This window comes from Ambystoma mexicanum, chromosome 6p (genome assembly GCF_040938575.1).
Source record: "Ambystoma mexicanum isolate Mex_15411 chromosome 6p, UKY_AmexF1_1, whole genome shotgun sequence".
NCBI lineage: Eukaryota > Metazoa > Chordata > Amphibia > Caudata > Ambystomatidae > Ambystoma > Ambystoma mexicanum.
This window is the reverse complement of record NC_090935.1, coordinates 523,521,142-523,543,445: the sequence shown is the minus strand read 5'-3', so window position 1 is coordinate 523,543,445 and position 22,304 is coordinate 523,521,142. Positions and strand designations below refer to the sequence as shown.

The window sequence follows — 22,304 nt, the reverse complement described above, 5'->3', positions numbered from 1 at the left end:
CTCCAGGATAAAAATCAAAAAGTCCTAAAGTCCAGCAAGAGAGCTAGGGGTCTCCAAGGTTGAAGGGAATTGGCACAAAAATGAGAATTCTCCCTACCAACGTAGCTAGTGCCTTCATTTGGGAAGGGAGGGAGGGAGGGAGGGAGGGAGGGAGGGAGGGAGGGAGGGAGGGAAATAAATAAAACCTTGTGAGGACTTGCTTATGAAAATATGCACACACGGTGGAGACTTGATGTCACTGTAGGGACCTAAGCCGAAGTTCCCACATGGTAATGCCTTCCAAATGAGTTGAAACAACTTGAAAGACATCTGTGCCAATTTTCATACATTTTGGAAAAATTGCCTTGTGGGGACCTGGGTTGATTTTGGTGCGTTGGTTATTTTTCTGAGCTCTGCACCTGTAGGCTAGATATGGTATTGCAGTCATCAAGACACCGACCGGAATTTAACCACACTACATAATCTGATGCCCTTCATGCTTAGGCAGAAGGCACCAGGTCATGGAAACCATTTACATACAAATACAATTGTGTTTTAATGGGCTGGGCCCTTTCCTCTTTGCGTTTAAATAGAAAATAAATGAAATTAAGCTGTTTTATTTGTATTTTGTTGGTTTACAGAATTTGGTATAATCACTAATTAATGGAAGTGTTCACTTATTGTACAACACACTTCCAGATTCAGTTTAAGCATTTGCTTCTTCTCTAACAAACCAATCAAAATGTGATTACTGTACTTTCATGTTTTTCTGTTTGTCATATTGAAGCCCCCACAGGCGTGGTGTATGATTATATTGAATTCCACTCTGTGATATTACACATAGTGTGCACTGATGCTGTCTTGCATTATTGAATGTTGGCTTGACATGTGTCAGATTATACAAGAATGTTCACAAGGTTGATATTTATTTGATACTAATTGGGTTTCAATAAAAGTTCAGCGGTAAGGGGTGAAAGTGGTAGTAACAGAATTGCAGCCACTTTTACCAATCTGCTGATTTAAGGGTTATTGAAAATGAACGCTAATTCCTCCTGTGGAATTAACCCTGGAAAAATTAGTACCGGGGGAATAAGCAATGAAAAGCAGGGATAATTCCCCTAGTGATAAATCTGCCAAAGGAATTGGCGAAGGAAACAAAAATACTAAGTCCAGTTCAGGTTGAAATACCGGACGAAACACTGCCAAAATAGTAGCCAATTCAACCAAATGCATAGTGCAGTTGCCTCGACCCAAAATGTGAAAATAAATGCATTCAGTTGATGTAAATGAAGACCCAGGCACACCAAATTGGTCCTGAAAGTCTGTGAGGCCCACACCTTCCCCAAACACACATTCCAACACTATGCAGCCACTATATGCAGCCACTTGAAGCAGCAAACCTCAAGCTCGAAGACCTCCTCTTCTGCCTTGATCTGAAGAGGCATGCACAGCTGCATCACAGAGTACAACCAATACAAAGTCAGAGGAGACCCCTTGCAAGGAGTGCACCCATCCCCTAGGTCGGGCAATATCACTGGGCACTAACTGATGTGCAGCTGATAACCTAGCGCCTTAACAGAGAGCATTAGCTGAGCTGCTCTCGCTGATAAAGGCGTATTTACAAAGAATTATCAGCGAAAGAACAGCTATCCCACTGTTGCTGAAGCTTTTGTCAGTGCTGTACTTTTTCAACACAGGCACCTTCCGACAAATGATAGTTATGCAGCATGGTATATCGCAGCCCATGTTTTCAATTGTGCTTGCCCAGGTGCTTGACTCACTCATGCAGCATGCAACCCAGCACATCTCCCTGCCTACCACCCCAGCACAGGTAAATGTAACAAAGGCGCAGTTGTATGCGACTTCCCACTTCCCCAACAACAGTGCCGCAGTGCTCACATTGGTGGCACCCTCAGCATTGGAAGAGGTGTATCGTAAAAGGAAACAACATTCCCATAGCATACATGTGACTTGTGAACCAGATCTCAATGTGACCCATTGCTATGCCCACATCCCAGATTCCACCCATGATGCTATGGTCTTGTGCAACAGCACACCACCACCAAATATGGAAACCCAACAAGGGAAACAGACTTCAATCCTAGCTAAATACAATCAACATCAAACACACATACAGGTTTCACAAGTATAACGGGTAAGGGCGGTGGGGTCTCAATGTAATGCATGCCCTATCATATCCCTGTGGTAGAAGGACCTGCCCTCTGACCCAACACATAAGAAGCACTACCTCACTGGACATAGCCCTGTAGGACAGCATCTGGGCATGAAAGGAATGCAATAATCCAAATGTTCAAAGACTAATCTACAGGTCCCCCAATATATAAGAAAACCATATCCAAACAGGAAACGCAGTTCTCCCGTGAAAGACGACAGTTCAACACTGACCAGCATCTTTGCGGGGACTTCAACATCATCATCAAATACTATCTCTGTGGGCACCGTAACATTATTATAATAATTGAACGCCATCTTTTTGGAATGCAACATCATTATTTGCACACACTATCTGCTAAGGTGATTTTAACATCACCATTCTAACAAAACACATCTATTTTAGGAATTTAGCATCATAAGCACACACCATCTCTGCAGGGACTTTCACATAATCATCACACACCATTTCTGTGAGGACATGAACATCTATATTATGACGCACAATCTCTATGGTAACTTCAATATCACACACCAAGTCTACGGGCACTTTAATATCATGATAATCACACACCATCTTTGTGGGGCCTACACCATCATTAGTAACCAACACTATCTTTGTGGGGACCTTAACATTATCATAATCGAACATCATCTTTTTGGACTGTAACATTATCCACACTATCTTCTACGGGGACTTCAACATCACCATTATTCCACCACATGTTTGTGAGGACTTTACCCTAATAATCCCATGGCATTTCTGTGAGGATCTGGACACAATCTCTACATCACCAACATCTCACACCATGTCTATGGGGACTTCAACATCAGTGTTAATATATTTCAGAATTATAATGCACCATCACGGGGGGGGGGGCTTTAGCATCATCATTATCGCACACGATGACTGTGAAGACTTCAACATCAGTATTATCATACAGCACCTCATGGGTCTTTCATATTTGATCACAAACCGTCTCTGTGGGCACTTTATCATCAGTGTTAACACACACCATCTATGTGAGGACCTCAATAGAAGTATTAGCACACACAATATTTGTGGGGACTCTCACTGTAACATAATCACACACCATCCCCATCAGGAAACCAACTTCACTAACACCACACACAGTCTCAAAGAAGACAGTTACATCTGCATCATGATACCAATACTAGAGAGAGGATTTGGGCCAGTGGGCAAGATGTAACCTTTAAACAATGAATGCTGAATTTCACTGCTTTCCCCCTCGACCACAGTATTTGATTCTGGGTCCTTCACATCATCTTTCTGTTTCCCGGTTCCCTTTCATGAGACTTTCGGAGGGTTTATAATCCCGTTTAATCTTATAAAGTGTTTTTAAGTGAATGTCTTATGAGAATAGCAGTACCTTTTCTCTTCCATCTGCTGTGCATACATAGGATGTCGGCAGGTACTGCTATAGAAATAGAATTGCTTAATGTACAGAGTATTGTGAAACACACAGTTGGCAGTTTGCATATGGTTGCACAACATTCCCAATAAAAATAATAAAGCAAGTCCCAGAGAGTCTGGGTGTGTAGCATGAAGGAAACCCACAATTGTCCCTTATTGGAGCACTGCTGTCTGTTTGGATGGAGCAGTTCCATACCATTGTTGGGCTTGGACTTGCTTCCAGCCTGGATTTAGGATAAGACTCCTCCTCCTGCAGCCGTTACTTCAGATCAGCTTTGGAGCCAAGTATCCTGTGTAGAAGAGCAGCTGGCTGAAGATTCGTGGATGCCTCCTGAAGAGGCCTGGCATCCCTTCCTGCATTATGCCGGGTATAGCCCGACTGGACTACCTAATCTGCAAAGGCCCTCAGTGGTGCTTCAACCGTTGGACTGGTGGGTGTTGGGTAGATTTTATCTTTCTATGTCAAATCTCCTTCACAAAATCCAGATGTCCAGCAGAAAGTGTGGCAGGACTCTCAGGTGATCAGTCTCCATTCTATGGGAACCTTTTGAAACCCTTTTTATACTTTTCCCTTGGAGTCACATTTCCTCTAAGTGTCTATGGAATCTGTAATTTACTTTTGCAGCACACTGCACTTTCTGTGCAGTGTTGCTGGGGAGCCCCTTGGGTTTCCCTTTGTATTTCCTTTTATTCTCCTTGTGAGAATTAATGTTACCAAGGGTAGAGGGATACTTTGTTATCCTTTATACATTTTATATTGTGAGATCAGCATACACCACCTTAATGCTGAGGGGTTACACTATATTCCTTTTCTCACAGCTCCTGTAACATTTCTGCTACAGTGACGAGCATACCGGAATGGCGGGTGGCAGTGGACGTGTTCTACTGACTTCTGTGAAATTTGTACCCGCAGGCTGCCTCCACAGCCCCTGTAATGCACAGAAGGGCCATCATTAACCTAAAAAAGTAATGTTATTCTTTTTTCGATGTTTCTTGCATGCATGTCCTTTCCTGTTTATTCTTCTGTCGTGCTGAGTGAGGGGAGGTCCAGGTTTGACTTTTGTCTGCGGCGAGAAACCTTTGTGAAGCCAGGCAATGACGTAGGACTCTGAAACTCTGCTGTTCTTTATCTTCTAGTATGCCTGTCTGGAATCAGTCCCAACTGGGAGGCTGGCTGTCCTAAAAGGACAGCCACTCCCCATAGTTTGGATGTAACATGAGTGCTTATTGGCTGGGTTCCTGGATAAAATGGCTTGGGTCCTGAGGCTAAAGACAAGTCGACCACTGGAACTGAATCGGAGGAGGAAGAAGAAGAGAATATGCCTGCAACTATTTCCAGAGATGCCTGAGACGCTGCTGTGCTGACCCTTCCCTCCATGTGACGGATAAGCTCCGAAGATGACAACTCCTTCCCTTAAACTGGTGTGGACCAGCCAGTCTTGAAGCGACCTGCATTTCATTCCATCCTATGATGACCTTTGTTCTTCCTTGGCTGCAAAAATGCCAATACCCTGTGACCTGTGGCTCCTGTGCAGTGCATAGGCTTCAGAAGAACAAATCCTCCTGAAACTTTGGTGGACTCCTAGCTCTCCAGAGGCAAGATTCCACTCCTCAAAGTCCCCTTACCAGAGTGCAGGACCGAGCAAGTAAGGCGATTGACGGGGCGAGAACCGTTCTTCATCTGATATCCTGAAAGGGACACCAAATCTACAGAACCGTGAGAAGCTATGAAGAATCCTGTGCCAGGAGCCTTTCCAGTTGGCAGCTGCTGTGTAATCCTTTCCAGAGTGCCTCTTTTTGTCACCACGACAATTGAACAGTAGACCGGGTTTGCAGCTGCTGCATCGTGACAGTGTCCGCCTGCATCATCATCTTCACTGCTTTGGTACTGCGTTTGGTGGTCTGCCCATACACGTTCACCTGGGCCTAATGATAGTGTGCATTCAGGGAGCCTTCTCCGAAGTCTGTGAACCCTTTTACCCACAGAAACAGTTACTTACTTGTTGCTGGATATTTCCACAGGATCTCTGGACTTTCTATAGTTTATGACTTGCCTTTCTGACCTCCAATCTGAAAGACCTCATAACTAGATAGGGATGGACTACTAAAGCAATAAGATTGCAAAGTAACTTACCTTGTGTTGGTATTGTTTCATAAGCTTCTTTGCCTGACACAAAGTATTATTACCTGCTTATGTTGGTTTTGTACCTTCAGTTTATTCTTGAAACAGAATAACTAACAAAGTTTACTACAAAGTGTTTTTACTTAACTTGAATTGCATATTGCCATTCTATAAGTATTTTACACTGTGGTTTACTTACCAGAATTATTGTATTGGTTTTACATTTTTTGCTAATTGAGATCGTACTTACCTTTTCTGACGATTGCTCTTTGCCTGTGTGTATATGTTTACAATCTAAGGGACCTCGACGCGTAAAGGACCATGTGTACAGTGGACGTCACACTAGGGACAGTGTTAATGGCATGCCCTATCAACGTCCCTTTTCGAAAAAAACAACTAATACTCTGCAGCTTCCACTAGATGTCGGCCTATGCACAGCATGTGAATCTAAGCAGATATAAGCATCCCTCAGATTGTTTTTTTCCGCCATTGTAGACGGATGCGTGTAGCAGGAGTTCCTCTTTCGGCTATTAGCCATTTACTTTCTCTCTATCCTTTATCACCGACCATCGAAACATCATGCTGGTGAAGATAAATAAACTACCCATCGAAAGACTACCATGACCCCGTACGACAGGCCGGCGGCCCAGTTGTGGTGACACCTGGCGGCGGAAGCGCTACAATTCCATCCACCAGTTAATGTCATGAGCTTAGGTCATGCCCCTTAGGATAGCCTCTAAGAATTCGTGGACCATGGCTTATCATGCTTGGTCCGTAACACGGAAAGAACCATGTTTAGGCTATGGGGGGGAAAGACACTTCCTCATCACCTAAGATGGCGGCTTAAGGGGTTCTATGGAAGGTAACCGTCATGGTCTAGTGCTTCACATTCACAGCATATTTAAGTCCCTCCTTTCGCCGGCTCCGCGCTTCGCGTCGTCTGCTTTGCAGTGTACGCTTACCGCGGCTCCGGTTCTCGTCACAGTTTTCCTCAGCCCACTCTTATGATCTCCTGTCATGGTTCCATAGTTTTCCCTCTGTAGTTAGAGTTCATTTCCCGTCACTTCCACAGTATTTCCCTGGTGTATGATTTTAGGCAACATTCTTGTAAGTTGCCTTCACGGTTACCTCAATACATTTGCCGCGCTCATTCCTGTCAGCGGAACATTTGCAAATCTCCTTCAGCAGTTTGAAGCCTGTTGTTTTCATCAAGCGACAGTTACCGCAAGTATTGGCTTTTATGTTGTTGCGCCCTTGTTTTTAGCGTGCCTTTTTCAGTCAGCGGAGTTTCATGGTTTTGTAACAACAGTAATAAGTTGTTCCCCTGTCAGTCAGCCCTTCCACACATGCTAGGTAGTATTACAATTTTGGTGACAAGGTTGTGAGTCGTCAATTCTGGGGAAATGTTACAGTTGCTTCCAGTCAGTAAAACTACTACAGTCATGTAGTTGGTTGTGGAAAGTCTTCTTCACAAGTTAGCATACACCACACGTTAAAAGTGAAAAAGAATTATACTTTATCTCTGCAGTTAACCATTTTTTCTGGCCAATTGTTCACACGCAGATTGAGTTGCTCCTCATAGTTGGGTTGGATGTGACTAGGTGTTCATGCACGTCAATATAGTGGAACAGTTTATCAATAGTATCTAATTCCTTATCAATTCCTATCTTCCCCATTATTTGCAAGTCACGCACACCTGCCATCCTTCCTTCCCTCAGAAAATCGCATTTCATTTCCCTTCTTCAGAACAAGCGCCCCTGCGTAGAAGCAGGATGGAGAGCTCCCAAAAAACAAACTACAGGTAACGCCTCCCGAAGGGTATGAGAGATAATTCCTGAACGGGTGCATTAGACTAGCATACTAAGGATTACTGAATGTTTTTTGTAGATCACCAGACTGCATAGATTAACTACGCACCCAGAGAATAGCACCAAACAGAGTTCCAGAGAAGTGCTCCCGCAGAGTTTCTGAGGTAAGCGTTACAGTTAAACACCTATCTCCAAACCAAGACTCGACACAGATGTCAAGCGGACGGCAGCACTCGACACCTAGGGAAAGGTCAGTTGAGTCCCTGTCCTCGGGCCACTCTCGTTCGAGATCGCTGCATGACAGGACCCGACCATCGAAGGGTGGCATGGGCATCGCGGTGTCCAGTCAATTGGTCGACAGCAAACGGGTCGACTGCAATTTGGTCGACACCATTTGGTCGAATGCCAAATGGTCGAATTTTTTTTTTTTTTTTTTATATATATGTGTTTTGTGGGTTTTTGTGTGGGGGGAAAAAAAGGGGGTTGGGGGGGGGGGGGGCCCCCAAAAAAAAACAAAAAAAGGGTAAAAAAAAAAAAATAATAATAATTCGACCATTTGACATTCGACCAAATGGTGTCGACCAGTTGTCCTGTCGACCAAATGTTTTCGACCAATTGACTGGTAACCGGGCATCGCGCGTATAACCCCCACCAAGTGCCGGTCGTCTGCAGACCTTGGCCCTACCCACACCCGAAATTCGACGCTCTGCCAGGGGAGGGAGAAAGAATCCAAAAAGAAGTCCTCAAAGACCACCCATAGAAATAAGACCCCTCATAAGCGAAAAGATCTTAAGGTTAGGGCCACTTCTCATAGTGATAAACCTCAAGAGGCTAAGTTCAGAGAACCTTGTTTACTTGCACCTACAGATGAGGATGTAGGGCTACCTTCCCAATCATTGGTCATCCCTAGTTCGGCACAATAATTGGCAGAAGACATAGACAGGGTAATGAGGAGAATGTCCTTCATGGCCAACTTCTATGAAAAAGACCCTGCCTATTTTTTAAAGTTTACACTCCACTCCACCCACTACAGCACCCTTTGGGCCACAAATCACTGCTGCTCAGCCCCTTGCTAAAAAGCCTTGCCTTAATTTTCCAGTGCAAGGCACAGTCAGAGACATCTATGACCCTGACTCGGACCACGAAGACCTCTCCATTGTAGATGCTGCAGACCCTCATTATGATGATGATGCAGCAGACTCCTACTATGGGGATGATGAAGATGCTGAGGTTGACCCAGAAGCCAATATGTATCCTATGGACTCGCCTATTGATCAGGACACCCCCTATCACTGATTCTCCAATTGACAACCAACCCCTTCTAAATGAGGTGCTAGCCAAGGCGGCAGTGCACTTTCAAATAGAGACCAGGAGGTGCAAGAAGATAAGGATTTTGTAGAAAAAATCCTTGGGGACAAAAAGACTGTGGCGCAGTTAATTCCTCTCCTCAAGTAAATACAGAGCAATATACAACTGTCATTAGAAACCCCTAACCTCACACAGGCTGTAAACCCCGTATAGAGAAGCTATTTAAACCTGCACCTTCAGACCCACTATACATTAGAGGTCAGCTGAAGCCTGATTCGTTAGTCGTAACAACAACTAGGAAGAGAGTGGCCACCCACCTTGCTTCCTCTGAAGCCCCGCCTGATGAAGCAAGAAGCTTTACACTATGGGCAGGAAAGTCGCCTCCTCCGGAGCCTACAACTGCCACAAATGGGAGGAAGTGTCGACTTTAGTGGTTCCGGGGCAGACGACAGTAAAGTCCCAGCTAGCACAGGTGGCCGCAGAAGGCAGAGCAGTATCAAGCTGCTTACTTGAAACCAACCTTGACGCGGCGGACAACGCCGGAAGGATTATTTCACAGGGTACTGTTATTAAACGTCATGCCTGGGTGCGGCGATCCGGTGTTAAACCAGAAACACAGGCCACCCTAATTAACATGCCTATCAAACCCAATGTGCTCTTTGGCAAGACAGTCGAAGACTCCTTTAAGACAGCCAAAGAGGAGTATGACGCACTTAAATCTTTGGGACAACTTACCAACAAGCTTCTCAGCCAGAGGGGTAATGGCAATTTTCGCTGTTTTTGTGGCCAAAGTTCACAGCGGGGGTCCAATTGCAATCAAAGCCAAGGGGCTCCCTGGGGAAATAATCAAGGTCAGTCCTCCCAGAACTATCCTAGAGAACCGCGTAGATCCCGGGCTTGTGGTGGGGCAACTCCTCTCGAGGGGGTACCCCTCCACAAAAACAGTGACTATCCGATTCAGGTACCCTCCCATGCCTCTCCAGTAGGAGGGTGCATTTCCAGTTTCACCCACGCATGGGAGGGAATCACCTCAGACAGATGGGTGCTGTCCACAGTAGCAGGTGGATACTGTATAGAGCTCCTCCAACTTCCTCAAAACCACACCCATGACAGAAGATCCATTCAAGGGAACACCAGCGTATCCTCCTCAAGGAAGTCGCCACACTTTTAATAAAGGACGACATCGAAATCGTCCCGGCCAACCAGGTAAACAAGGGTGTTTATTCAACTTACTTCCTTGTGCCAAAGAAAGATCTGACCATGCGCCCGGTATTAGATTTGCACCCTGCAAACAAATATGTAAAGCCACAAACGTTACGCATGACTACGCTACAAGAGGTAATCCTGCTACTAAAAAAGGGGGATTACATGCAACACTGGATATGAAAGATGCCCATATTCATATTTCAATGTTCCCAGTGCACAGAAGATTCTTGTGTTTCAAGATGGCGAACCAGCACTAACAATTCAAAGTGCTACCCTTCGGAATAGCATCTGATCCAAGGGTATTCACAAATGTACTGGCGGTGGTGGCAGCACACCTGCGCAGGGAGGCAATCCCAGTGTACCCTTACCTGGATGACTGACTCATTACAGGAGAGTACCCCCTAATTTGCAAGCAAAACATTCAAAAGACTATCAACCTTCTATTTCAATTGGGCTTCTCAACCAACGAGAAAAGGTCAAGCCTAGTGCCAAGCGCAACCAAACAGTTCCTAGGAGCTGTCTTAAACACTCAAGAGGGGTTGGTCTTTCCGTCGGAGAAAAGAGTCCAAAATATGTTATTGCAAATACTACATTATCGGGCCGGCCGCCAGATCAGGGTGCGCAAAGCGATGCGCTTGCTAGGCATGATGGCATCTTGAATTTACCTGATTCCACACGTGCGCCTGCGCATGCGACCCATGCAGGAGTTGTTGGCGAAACAATGGTCTCAGGCAAGCGGTCAGTGGGACGATTAGTGGTCGTTTCGCCAACACTAGTACAAAATGTTCGCTGGTGGACAAGAGAATATCTACTAAGGGTTAAACCTATCTACGATCCAGAGATGGAGGCGATTATCACGACGGATGCCTCTCTTGCTGGGTGGGGGCCCACTACCTTCACCACACAGCTCACGGTCTCTGGTCCTGCGTGACAGTTCAGAACCACATCAATCTGATAGAACTTCTGGCAGTATTCAAGGCCCTTCAGGCATTCAAATCCCCCTTAATAAACAAAACTGTGCAGGTCCTGACAGACAGCACTACAGCAATGTTCTACATAAACAGGGGGGCACACGTTCTCCAAATCTATCCAGACCTGCACAGCAAACTTGGAAATGGGCACTCAAACGGAAAAGCATCCTATTGTGAAAGTACATTCCAAGGGAACTTAACTCTTCGCAGACTCATTGAGCAGAGATCCACTACCAGAGGAACACAAATGGAAACTACACGTAGAGGTCGTAGAACATCTCTTCTCTCTATGGCATTTCCCCACAATAGACTTGTTTGCTAAAGCGAAAATAAGCAATGCGCAGACTTCGCGTCCAGGTTCCCCCAGCCCGGATCCAAGGAGGAACGCCCTATGGATGAACTGGTCAGGGAAATTTGCTTACGCTCCCCCACCCCCAAACACCTCATGAGGAAGGTGGTGAACAAGATCCACAAGGAATATATGACGCTCATCCTAGTTGCTCCTATGTGGGCAAGCCAACCCTGGTATCCATATCTGCGCAACTGTGCGATCCCATCAAACTCCTGTGCCCGTACAACCTGCTCTCCTAGCACGGGGGCCTAACAGTGCACCCACTACCTCACTCAATGACCTTGGCAGCATGGCTCCTGAAGTCATAGAGTTTGGACATCTTAACCTACCTCAAAGATGTATGGACATCTTGAAAGAGTCAAAGCCTAACACTAGATGCTGTTATTTTGACAAGTGGAGGAGATTCGTAATTTGGTGCCAGTCTAATCAAATTAACCCCATTGAATGTACTCCTTCCTACATTCTTGCATATATGCTCCACTTGCTGGATGCGGGGTTAGTATTCAACTCTTTAAAGGTGCACCTGGTGGGTTTGGCCACTTCCACCATGAGACCTTATTGTGGGGAGTGGTGTAAGGTACCTGTCATCAAAGCATTCATGGAGGGAGTAAAAAGACTCCATCCTCCTATCTCAAACCCGCTGCCAGGATGGGATCTTAATGTTGTACTCGCTAAGCTCATTGGCCCCCCTTTCGAGCCAGTGCACAAGTCTAGTCTCAAACACCTAAATTACAAAACTGCCTTCTTAGTGGCTAGCACTTCCATAAGAGCATTATCAGTGCAGGACCCGTTCTTTGTTGTACATGGACAAGCTGGTTTTACGTACTCACCCTAAGTTCTCCCCTAAAATCGTCTCCAAATTTCATGTGAACCAGTCAATTGAGCTACCGGCTTTCTTCCAAGAACCCAACAGCTCAGCTGAGGTACAACTCCACACACTGGATGTGAGGAGGACGGTCCTCTACTGTGTAGACAAGACCAGACCGCTAAAAAAGACAGATTAACTGTTTGTCTCCATAGCGCCAGGCAGAGTAGGTGACCGCAGTTCAAAGAATGCCATCTCTAGGTGGATAGTCAGTTTTATCCAACTGTGCCATTCCCCATCACTCCACAAGAAGCACCAGAGCCACCCTGGCTTTCATTGCAAATGTCCCTTTAGACAGCATTTGCAAAGCAGCTACATGGAGCTCAGTACATACTTTCACTCAGCATTACTGCATTGACACTCATTCCAAGACAGATACACAAGTGGATCTAAGACATTTGTTCGATCATGAACCTTCTCACATCCCACTTCCTTCTTCTAACACTGCGCGCTAATCTATGCACAGCATGTGATCTAAGCAGATTCCACAAGCCTCAGAAGGAATACATTGCTCACCGTAATCGTATTTCTGATGCTTGTATCTGCTTAGAATCGCATGCGCCCACTCTTCCTCCCCTCAGAGAGAAGGCGCATGGATGCTTATAAGCTTGTCTAATGCGTATCTGCTTGGATACAACTGTACTCATGCTACCTCATGTCAGAAAAACAATCATCTCAGGGACCTCGACGCGTGACAGATCATGGGTACAGTGGACGTCACACTAGGGATAGTATTACTGGCACGCCCTGTCGATGTCCCTTTTCGAGTTTCGAAAACAACTACTGTAATACTCTGCAGCTTCCACTAGATGTCGGCCTATGCACAGCATGTGAATTTATGCAGATACAAGCATCAGAAATACGATTACAGTGAGCTATATATATTTGACCGAAAAGGGGGTGAGGGGCGCACTCTGGTTCCCAGCTAGGTGTACCTTTCCACAGTCCAGTAGATCTTCTCCTCCTAGCACTTTTTTGCCTCTTGCAATCATCAGGGAGGCAGTCTGTTCAGGGGTTTGTTCAGGTGTTCATGGTTAATACCAGTGATGGCCTCGGGGAATTCTGGTTGCTGTAGTCATTCAAGTAGCTAGGAACCAACTCACCCTCCAATTACAAAGTGTAAATCCCCAGTTGGGGGGAGAGGGGAAAAACCAACAGTGTGGCTCTCCTTAGTATGGGCATGTGTCACCCCCGGTGCTGCCACCTCTGGAGCCTGGGACTCGCAAAAAACATTTGACAGAAAAGGGGGTGAGGGGCTTTCTTTGGACCATATGTATGCTACAAGTTCTTTCTACCTTCCTACAGCCCTCCCGCCTAAGATACGCCTGGCTGCTCTGCCATAGCTACCATTAACTTGTGGTACAGGCCTATACTAGACATTGGAGCTCTGTATTGCTAGATAGAGAGTCTTGTAAAGTCCTTAAGGGTGGACTTTAGAAAGAATTCCCCAACACTGTTGCCATGCAGTAGGATATTTGTAGGTTTGGATAACATTGTGTCTTGGGATACTTTTGTCCAGGGAAACCATCCACAAGGTTTTTAACCAAGAAATTGAGACACTTTAAGCCTGAGGCCTTCTTAGAGGTGCCAATGGAAATAATAGTCACACACTGCAAAGAATGTGGCCTTGTCTATAAAGAAAGTAAGCCTATATAAACCTACTATAAATGTTGATTTGAGTGAGGATGAAGACGATTTGGACACAAGTCAAAACTTCTCTGAGGATGAATAAGAAGAATATGATGAGGAGGATGGAATATCAGAAGTTAGTATTACACACACCCTCTCCTTCTCCAATGCCGGCATCCTCCTCTATCATGTCTCCTAAAATATCTGTTGAACTTAACAAAAGGAAACTTCTGATGGACTATAACCTAAGGCTCAGAGAAATGGAAAAGTAGAACATGTCTATGGTTACAAAGATTGTGGATTCTGCTTTCTTTTCAGGGTCTTCTATGTCTGATGCTTCCAGGATCGAAGAGCTGGTGAGGCAGTATGACCTGAAGAGTGATATTGTTGAATGGCTGAAAACCTTGACCTTACTTGTAAAACGTTTGCTTTGAATGAGAGTGAGAAAATCAGATGTGTTCTTTTTATGCTTCCCAAAAATGACTAGAATACTGGATCCAAATGAGGCTGAAAGAAGTGAAAGAAGTAACTACTGTGGTGAGACCGGCTCTCATAGCTAGATATGGGAAGAACCCCTTAAGGGAACATGAATAAATGGATGGTGTCCTGTGGACCGTTACCATAGATTTCTATGAATACCATTTCACCTAATGAGACTTCACTGAATCCATTTCACTGATAATAGTAGATGAAGTGGTATATGTGTAATGTATAATAGGTGGGGTGTGGGGGTAAGGGTGTAAGTTCGGGTAGAGAGGGGTGGAAGGGGTTGCGGGGGGTGTCCCCTGCATTATATTTAGAAAAAGTAAATAGTTAATTTCATTTTCCGGTGAAAGGGATTTGGTGAAATCTCCAATAGGTGAAATATTACATACATCCCCTATGGACCACCTTGGCGAGTGAATGCCTAAAAATCTGATAAAGATGGGTGTATGGAAGATCGGCAAGTGATCATTTTTGTTTTTATAACAAGAGGAATTCCCTTCTGCTAGAAAGTATTTTTGATGTCTGTTCCCAAAGACTGAGACAACACCTGGCTGACTCAGAGGAACTTGACACCAAGAAGCTAGCACTAGCTGATGACTTGTGGGAGGCCGGAAGGGCTGCTCACAAGGATTCTCGGGCTCCTCACATTGAGGAGCGGAGGAAGCATAAAATGGAGAAGAAAAACCTTAGTTGGCCCAGTCCAATGAGGCCCACAAAGTTTATGGCTAAAACACATGGGAACCTAGATAGGTCTAGGGACACCCCCCGCCCCCACATGTTCCCTTTTTTGTCTGTTGCCAGTAAGTTTAACAGCATATCTGTTGGCTTATACTCAGCTGAGCCCCCTTTTAAAAGGTAGAGGACTCTTAACCAATACGCCAGAGAGCCCCTCTAGGGGGGCGGTGGGGCTTTCCCCAGAGGCCACAGGCTAACTATGCCACTCTGGAGGGCACCAGGGTACCAAACCCATAGCTTCTATTAGGGTCCAAGCCCCTAAGATGAAAAAATCTTCAGGTCACGCCTTTGACCCCACCTTCAGCAACTGCTGAAGTGACAACCTTCTGAAAACCCACTTACAGTGGAGGAGATTCGTAATTTGAAATTTCCAGACCCTCTTTCCCAAGAGGAGGTTCAGCAGGTTTATAAGAACCTGGGTGTTCTGTCCACCGACCCCTGCCCCCCTCGCCCCCATTATGGTGTAATGCTATTGTTCAGGTCACCTTTGTGACCTCCTCTCCTGTTTACCTGAGCCACATAGTCAGAAGACTAGTGCTCTCATTGTGGAATCCAGAGAGGCCACCCTCAGGGTCCTCTTCCTTGAGAACAATACAAATATTTGTAACTCTAAAGGGCACACAGACTTAAAACACCTTGCTTCCCAGAGAAATCCCTCTCCTAGGCCCAATGACCCCACATTCAGCTGAAGATAAGGTGGCTGGACTCCCACTTACACTAGTGGAGGCGGTCCAGAAAGCTGAATAGAAATCAACCATTTCGGTCAGTATACAGGCTGAAGAGCCTGGCCCTGTGTTTATAGACCATAACCATAAAATAGTAGATATAGCCTCATACGATTGAGACCCCTTGTAAAGAAAATCGAGGGCTTTCGCTGAACCCCCAGATGACCCACTTACAAGTGGAGGTGGTTCAACCAAGTGACATGAAGTTAGATCTTCTAGAAGAGAGGTTAAGCTCTCCTGCTTCATTGGTTCAGAGTTCCAAGAGACAAATATCTAGGCCTGAGGTCGATTAAGATGAGCTCTTCCCCTAGTCGTCCTGTAATATAACGGTTTATTGAGATGCCACCATCAACACAAGGAGTTCCTTCCCTCCCGAATCTATGTATCACACAATAAACGGTTTAATGTCATTTCTTTTTCCATGCCTATTTCCAATTCATTTCATACCCCTGGGATCCCTTCCCCTGAGCTAACTATGAGCCAAGAACCAGGCCGGTGTACAGGAAATGTGTATTTATTTGGATGATAGGTAATAGAAAATCGCACTAAAGTGTTGCACCACATTATCCGTGGCACAGCACAATAAACTTCTCTCTCTCCATAAATAACTCCCACAATTTGTTTGTGAAACCTCAAATCACAATATTTTACATTATACAAATTCCAAAACTAATGATCAACAACTCTGGTCCCTGAATAAAATCACTTTACATTTGCAAGGCTGTACAATTTTGCTTTTCCTGTGCGCTTGAAAGGCTAGCAGTAAATAAACACAGGGTAATTTAGCTGTGGGTTTTTCAGACCAGATCTCCCCCCCCCCCCCCCCGCCCTAGTTTGGTCTGTCTTGGGGAAGTCAAACAGAAAAAATGGGATGATTTTAAGAATTTGAGACCCCTGACCCCACCCCAACATGTCCCCCCTTCCCCCAACCCTGTCAGCCATCCACTTAAAAGCTTGTGTTGGGGGAAGTGGTGAGGTTTCCTGGCCTTACTCGATGAGGCCCCTCGAGGATGGACCCCCTTTGGAAGGAGTCGTCACTGGGATGTCAATGTCAATGGCGAGAAGAAAGCAACCAAACTGTGTCAGAAAGTTGGCACTTCGGTGGACTTGGTTGGTGGGTTGTTACTCTGGCTGTGGATGTCCCACGAAGATGAAACCTGCTGTGGACCTCATCAAGGCCTGGCTGCCCTTGACTGGCTGCCCTTGAATGACTTTCGATGGCAACAGGTGCAGTGGCAGTGGCAGAGGTAGGTGTCAGGTTTGGGGATTTTGCGGTTTACTGCCTTTCGGTTCTTCAGCCGCAGCACGGAACTCCAGGATGACTTCTGGTAACCTAGTCAGGACAACTCGACTGGATTGCGGTACCTCAACAAGTCTAGACACTCGGGATGTTTTTTTCAGAATATTTGGGGCGGGAAACCCACTGGCGGGCACTCCACTGTAGGCAGCGACCGTGGATCCGGTGTAGACAAGTGGACAGATGTCGTGGCAGGGATGCCCCTTGAAGTATTCTTCAGAGATTTGGAACTTCCACAGTTCTGGATGTCGAGCAGCACTATGCAAGGGTACCCCCTCTTCTGAGCGATACTCAGCATCCTGGCTTTCCTCGATCACAAACTCTTCCGTACCCTGGGCAACCGAGACAAACCTTTTGGCTTCAAGAGGTTCAGGCACTCTTCTGCTGGCCTCCCGTAGATCCCTTCTCCAAAAGGCAGGCACACAGGACTGGCTTCCAGGACACTTTGGGTGAAGAGCAGCAGTTGCACGATGTTCCCTCGCAGCTCGGAAAGAAGTTTTCTATCCAGATCCTTTCTGGTTCAGTCCTTGAGTCAGCATAGCACTCCAGGATGCAAGCTTGAGATGACTTGAGCTTCAGGTTTCTTGTTGCATATTAGGGAGAATTCTCAGAAATGTTCCTGGCTACTTGTCCACACTACCAACCTATCTAGTACAGACTTATACCAAAGGTTGGGTTGCAAGTCTCCAATGAGGACAAGTGGCTACACCACAAGAGGTAAGTTCTCTTACAGTGTACAGTACCTTTAGGTTGAAGGTAAAGAGTAGCAGATGACGATCCTGCTGTACCTGGGCCTCAGTCTTGGGGACAAGAGGGAGGACGTCTGGGGACTCATGCACTGCAATTGGACAGTCACCACTCGCAACCGGCAATCTTCAAACAAGTGGCAATTCAGTGTTGTTTCAGCTCCTCGCGTCTATAGCAAATAGCACCACTGCGGTTAGTGGCTGTCGGGAAAGGCTTTTCTTGCAACTGGGGTCCTGCACTCTGTTGAGAGGGCTCCGGCTCGGTCACTCCTGCTTCCTTGGAGTCCGGAGGATCTTCCTGGAACTCTTGGCCAGCTTAAAAGCAATGCACACAAATTGGTGTTCCTCTCCGTGGCTATTCAGTTCCAGCAGCTACTGCAGTGGAAATTCAACCAGCTCCGAGAGGATGTCCAAGTGGCTTATTTTGGAGTTGATTCGTCCCACCAACTCAAAGGGAGAAGTCGTCCTTGCAGGGGCTTCTCTGTCAATACGAATTTGGAGCTTCAGCACAGCAGCAGGGCTTCACCGGGCAAACCAACGGTCCAGGAGTTGCAGCAGGCGTCTCTTCCAAGTTCTTCTTCGGATTCCTTCGGCCAGTGGTCGACTCTGCCTTCCAAGCCAAAAAGCCTTGCCTTTTATGCAGCTTGCTTCCATGTATTCCAGCCCAGCTGTCAGTAGCCCAGCAGAGTGGCTGGCCTTGCCGGACAGCCAGCCGGCCAATCACATAAGAGTGCATTCCTGTCTCCTAGGGGACTAAGCACACAGAGTTTCGGGCACCTCCCTCGCTTCCTGCCCCCGCCAGACACCCTGGAGCCAGAGATCCGCTTCACTCGTGAATCCCGCCAAAGACAAAACGAACAAAGGGACCAAACCTGGTTTGGCACGCAGAATAAATCTCAAGAAGGACCTTTCCACAAAGAAATGGTGAATAAGAAGAACGGGCCATTTTGACAAAAATGGCACCCATGGGTGTTTTACCGTGGCTGCAAACGCAGCCCGCGGTAAAAACTCACAATGGTAGTAAAAAGTAAACCACTGCCACCAGCCATTCGGTGAGGAAAGGGTAACATAAAATTGTTACATGAGAAGTTAGACAAAGGAGATACTAAGTACCCCCTCCTGCACCCTATTATAAGATTGTGTATGCTGGGTCTAGAAAGTAACAAAGGTAAGTAAAGTCAATTTCACTTTACTGCTCTTGGAAATAGTAGTTATCCAAGATTATGGAATTTAAACCTTAGGGAAATCTGAAAGACTTCCTGTGCCACTGCACTGAAGTTGCTGTGTGACACAATGGAAAAGATGATGCCTATGGAGTTTGCCAGACTCCACAACCAAAAGAAACAGTGTTCAAAATCACATTAAAATACATGAGTGGGGAGAACGGGTCTCACTCTCTCCAAGTTAAAAAAATCAAGTTCTCAAAATCCAGCAAAGTTGCTGGGGGTCTCTAAGGTAGAGGGAATTAGCACATTCGTGAGAATTCTCCCTAACAGGTCTATAAAATAAATGTCTATATTACTATACCTGCAAGTGTGGCAGTGTTTCTTTGAGCCTATGCATTTACTGAGTTCATTGTATTTACCTACAGCTCACATCCTCCGGCTGCTCTGCCATTCTACCAAACCTTTGGGTACTAGAGACGTATACTAAGAGTTGGGGCCTGTATCCTAGGGGGATCGTTTTATAAAGTCTCTACTTTGGTAGACTTTAGGAAAACTCACCTAAAAACAATGTCTTTAAAAAAAATAAAATAAACTATGATCTGTGATGATGTAAATGTTGGGTCAAAAAGCCTCGGTTTTTCGTTGAATAACATTGTACTTTTTTAAACGTTTCTAAAAATATTAACTTCAAGGTTCTAATCTAAACTGCAATGTTCTATTTATTTTCCAGGCTTCTACATGGTTTCAACTTGGAAGGCATCCACTTTTCATAAATGGACAATCTTTTGCTATTTGGAAACATAATCAAAAGTATCCATATAGCTTGGTATACATGCTAGCCAGAAGGTCTTAGTATCACTGTGGAAAACTGAGTTCATTGTATGTCAAATGAATTCATGCAGTCAACATAGAATATGGCTGTTAACACTTGGCGCAGATTATTTAAAATAAAAGAAAAAACATTTTGATGCCAAATTACAAAAAGCTGCAAGTGCGAAATATGAGGACCATTTTACCCACGCAGCCTCTTGCACACAAGTACCTGGAATTCCAAAGATGACTTATGTACAGAGAACGAGCACCCGGTCCCTCCATGAATATCGAAGTGGCTTTCTCATGCCCGATGCCCAGCTATGCAATGAAGCCACCACATAAAGGAACATAGTGCCGACAACAGTCTACCACCCACCTGGATGTGCATTTGCAATGATGTCCTGTAACTGCAAATGTGGATTTACTTTGCGCCCTGTTTCAAGTCTGTCTGTTTCCATAAGGGGCTTGGCAATGCTGCCATGGATCGGCATAGACCCATGTCAACATTGTGGTTTCCTTGTTTGTGGGCTGTGATGATGTAGACAGACATGTGGGAGAACTGGCAGGGAGACTACCATCTCACAGAATTCATTCCTCTAGGGATCAGGAATGCAGAAGGGATGCAGCTCCACACCTATGGTAGAACTCCCCTCCTTCCAACATGCCCAAAGCATACATGCAGATGTGTACAAGAAATTGGGCCCAGAGTGGGATGTGTGCATGCAGTTTTCGTTTTGTAAATCATCACATCTGCAAAATGTTAACTTTTTCCCTCACTTGGCTGCACTGTCGGTACATGCAACTCAACATATGCTTTGACGAATTTGGCCCAATATCTCAAATTTAAAAGGTTTAGTGGGACAATACCAGAATAGCCTTTTCCGTCACCTTTTTGCAGTGGTATTTTCCATCCATTTATCTTGAACTTAATTTCCTCCACACAAGTATTTCTCATTATACCATTTAACAATGGCACATATTGCCAAGCAAAAATCTTGTGGTAACCTTGATTGCTGATAGCAGTTTTACAAATATGACATGATCCCCTTCAGTACATTCCTGCCATCAGCAATGGTCTACAGTGTTGTGAAGGTTTAACTTTTATATAAAGTTATTACATTTTTAATTTCCATTTGTAAAAATGCAGTGCAAATACAAAGATTTTATAGTGCAAGCTTACATCTGTTTTTTTATTATAGGTATTCATTTTAGGATTTATAATTAACCTTTCAGCGTGACTTGAAATAATTATCACTGAAAGAATTGATTACAATGGGAATTATCTTGTATTGAGTTATGAAATATGTTATTTGAGTTAAGGTTGTGTATCCCAAAAATACTCCCTTACCGGTTTTTGTCAAAAGCACTCCAAATTAAGATTTTATGAAAGAAATTGTGTTTCGGATGCTTGTGAATCTACCTAGAATCACATGCTGTGCATATAGTCCAACATCTAGTGGTAATCGCAGAGTATTGCATCTTTATTTCAAAGATCTAAAAGGGACGTCAACATGGGCCTGACTGTAACACTATCCGTGACGTGTAGTTGTTAGGCAAAGTTTGCATGCAGTACCCTCTGGGACCACTAAACACAACTATGACTACAGGTGTAAGCAAAACCAACCTTTGGTATAAGACTGTACTACATAGTTTTTGGTAGTGAGCTGAGCAGCCAGGCTTATCTCAAGAGGGAATGTGAGTTTGTAAGGGGGTTACACAACGGTCTACAATGACAAGTATTCAGATAGACACTTAGACTCAAGGTTTCTTGGTAAAACACTTCTTAATGTATTACATAATCATTTATAAAGCATTCCCTAAATGAGGCAACCAATATCGCACACAAGTTATACTAAAATACTGATTACTAAGCAGTTGAGCTCCCTTGAAGTAGGAGCCAAATAGCATTGAAGTAGGAGCAAAAAGGCATACATTAACAAAAACTGATATTACAGTTACTTTAAAACAGTGCAAATAGTTTGAGTTCACCAGAAGAGTTGATTCAATGCAATAGGTAGGCCAAAGTCAATGGGCTAGTGTCTTGTAGAAGTAAAAACGGTTCTGGTATTTAAAACTAAAAAAAATTTGCCACGGTTCTTAGAAGTAGTTCACGGAAGAAAGGTTAGTTTGTCGGGTCACAAGCTGACGAGGCCTGCAAGTTGTCAAAGTTCCACGAACTTTCACAGTGAGAGGTAAGTTCTCTTGGTCAGGTTTTCAAAGTACCTTATATTGAAGAAAAAGATGCAGCTGAAGACTTCAGTTCCTGGCAGTTCCTGCAGATCTCGCTGTTCCTGAGCCTCAGTCGTGAAGACAAGAGGGAGGACGTCGGGGGACTCCTGCACTGCACAGGGACTGGTCGCAAAGCTGGCAAATTGGCAAATCTTCGATTCCGAAGCTGGTGTCCTTCCCCCTGGTTAATCCTAACAAGCTCCGAGAATGGTATCCAGGTGGCTTACAAGTTGATTGGTCCCACCAACTCAAAGTAAGAA

The 22,304-nt window shown here is 45.0% G+C and overlaps 1 protein-coding gene across 2 annotated transcripts in view; it reads left to right on the top strand.

Annotated features, from left to right (window-relative positions):
- Positions 1-20,994, top strand: part of DIMT1 (DIM1 rRNA methyltransferase and ribosome maturation factor) — a 166,362-nt gene extending 145,368 nt beyond the window's left edge. The window contains exon 12 of one of the 2 annotated variants that reach the window (XM_069627338.1): positions 19,733-20,994. In XM_069627338.1, coding sequence (XP_069483439.1) covers positions 19,733-19,775 — 43 coding nt within the window. In that variant the 3' untranslated portion in view covers positions 19,776-20,994. The remainder of the gene's footprint in view (positions 1-19,732) is intronic. The other variant, XM_069627339.1, reaches the window with a different exon arrangement.
- Positions 20,995-22,304: the final 1,310 nt, after the last annotated feature.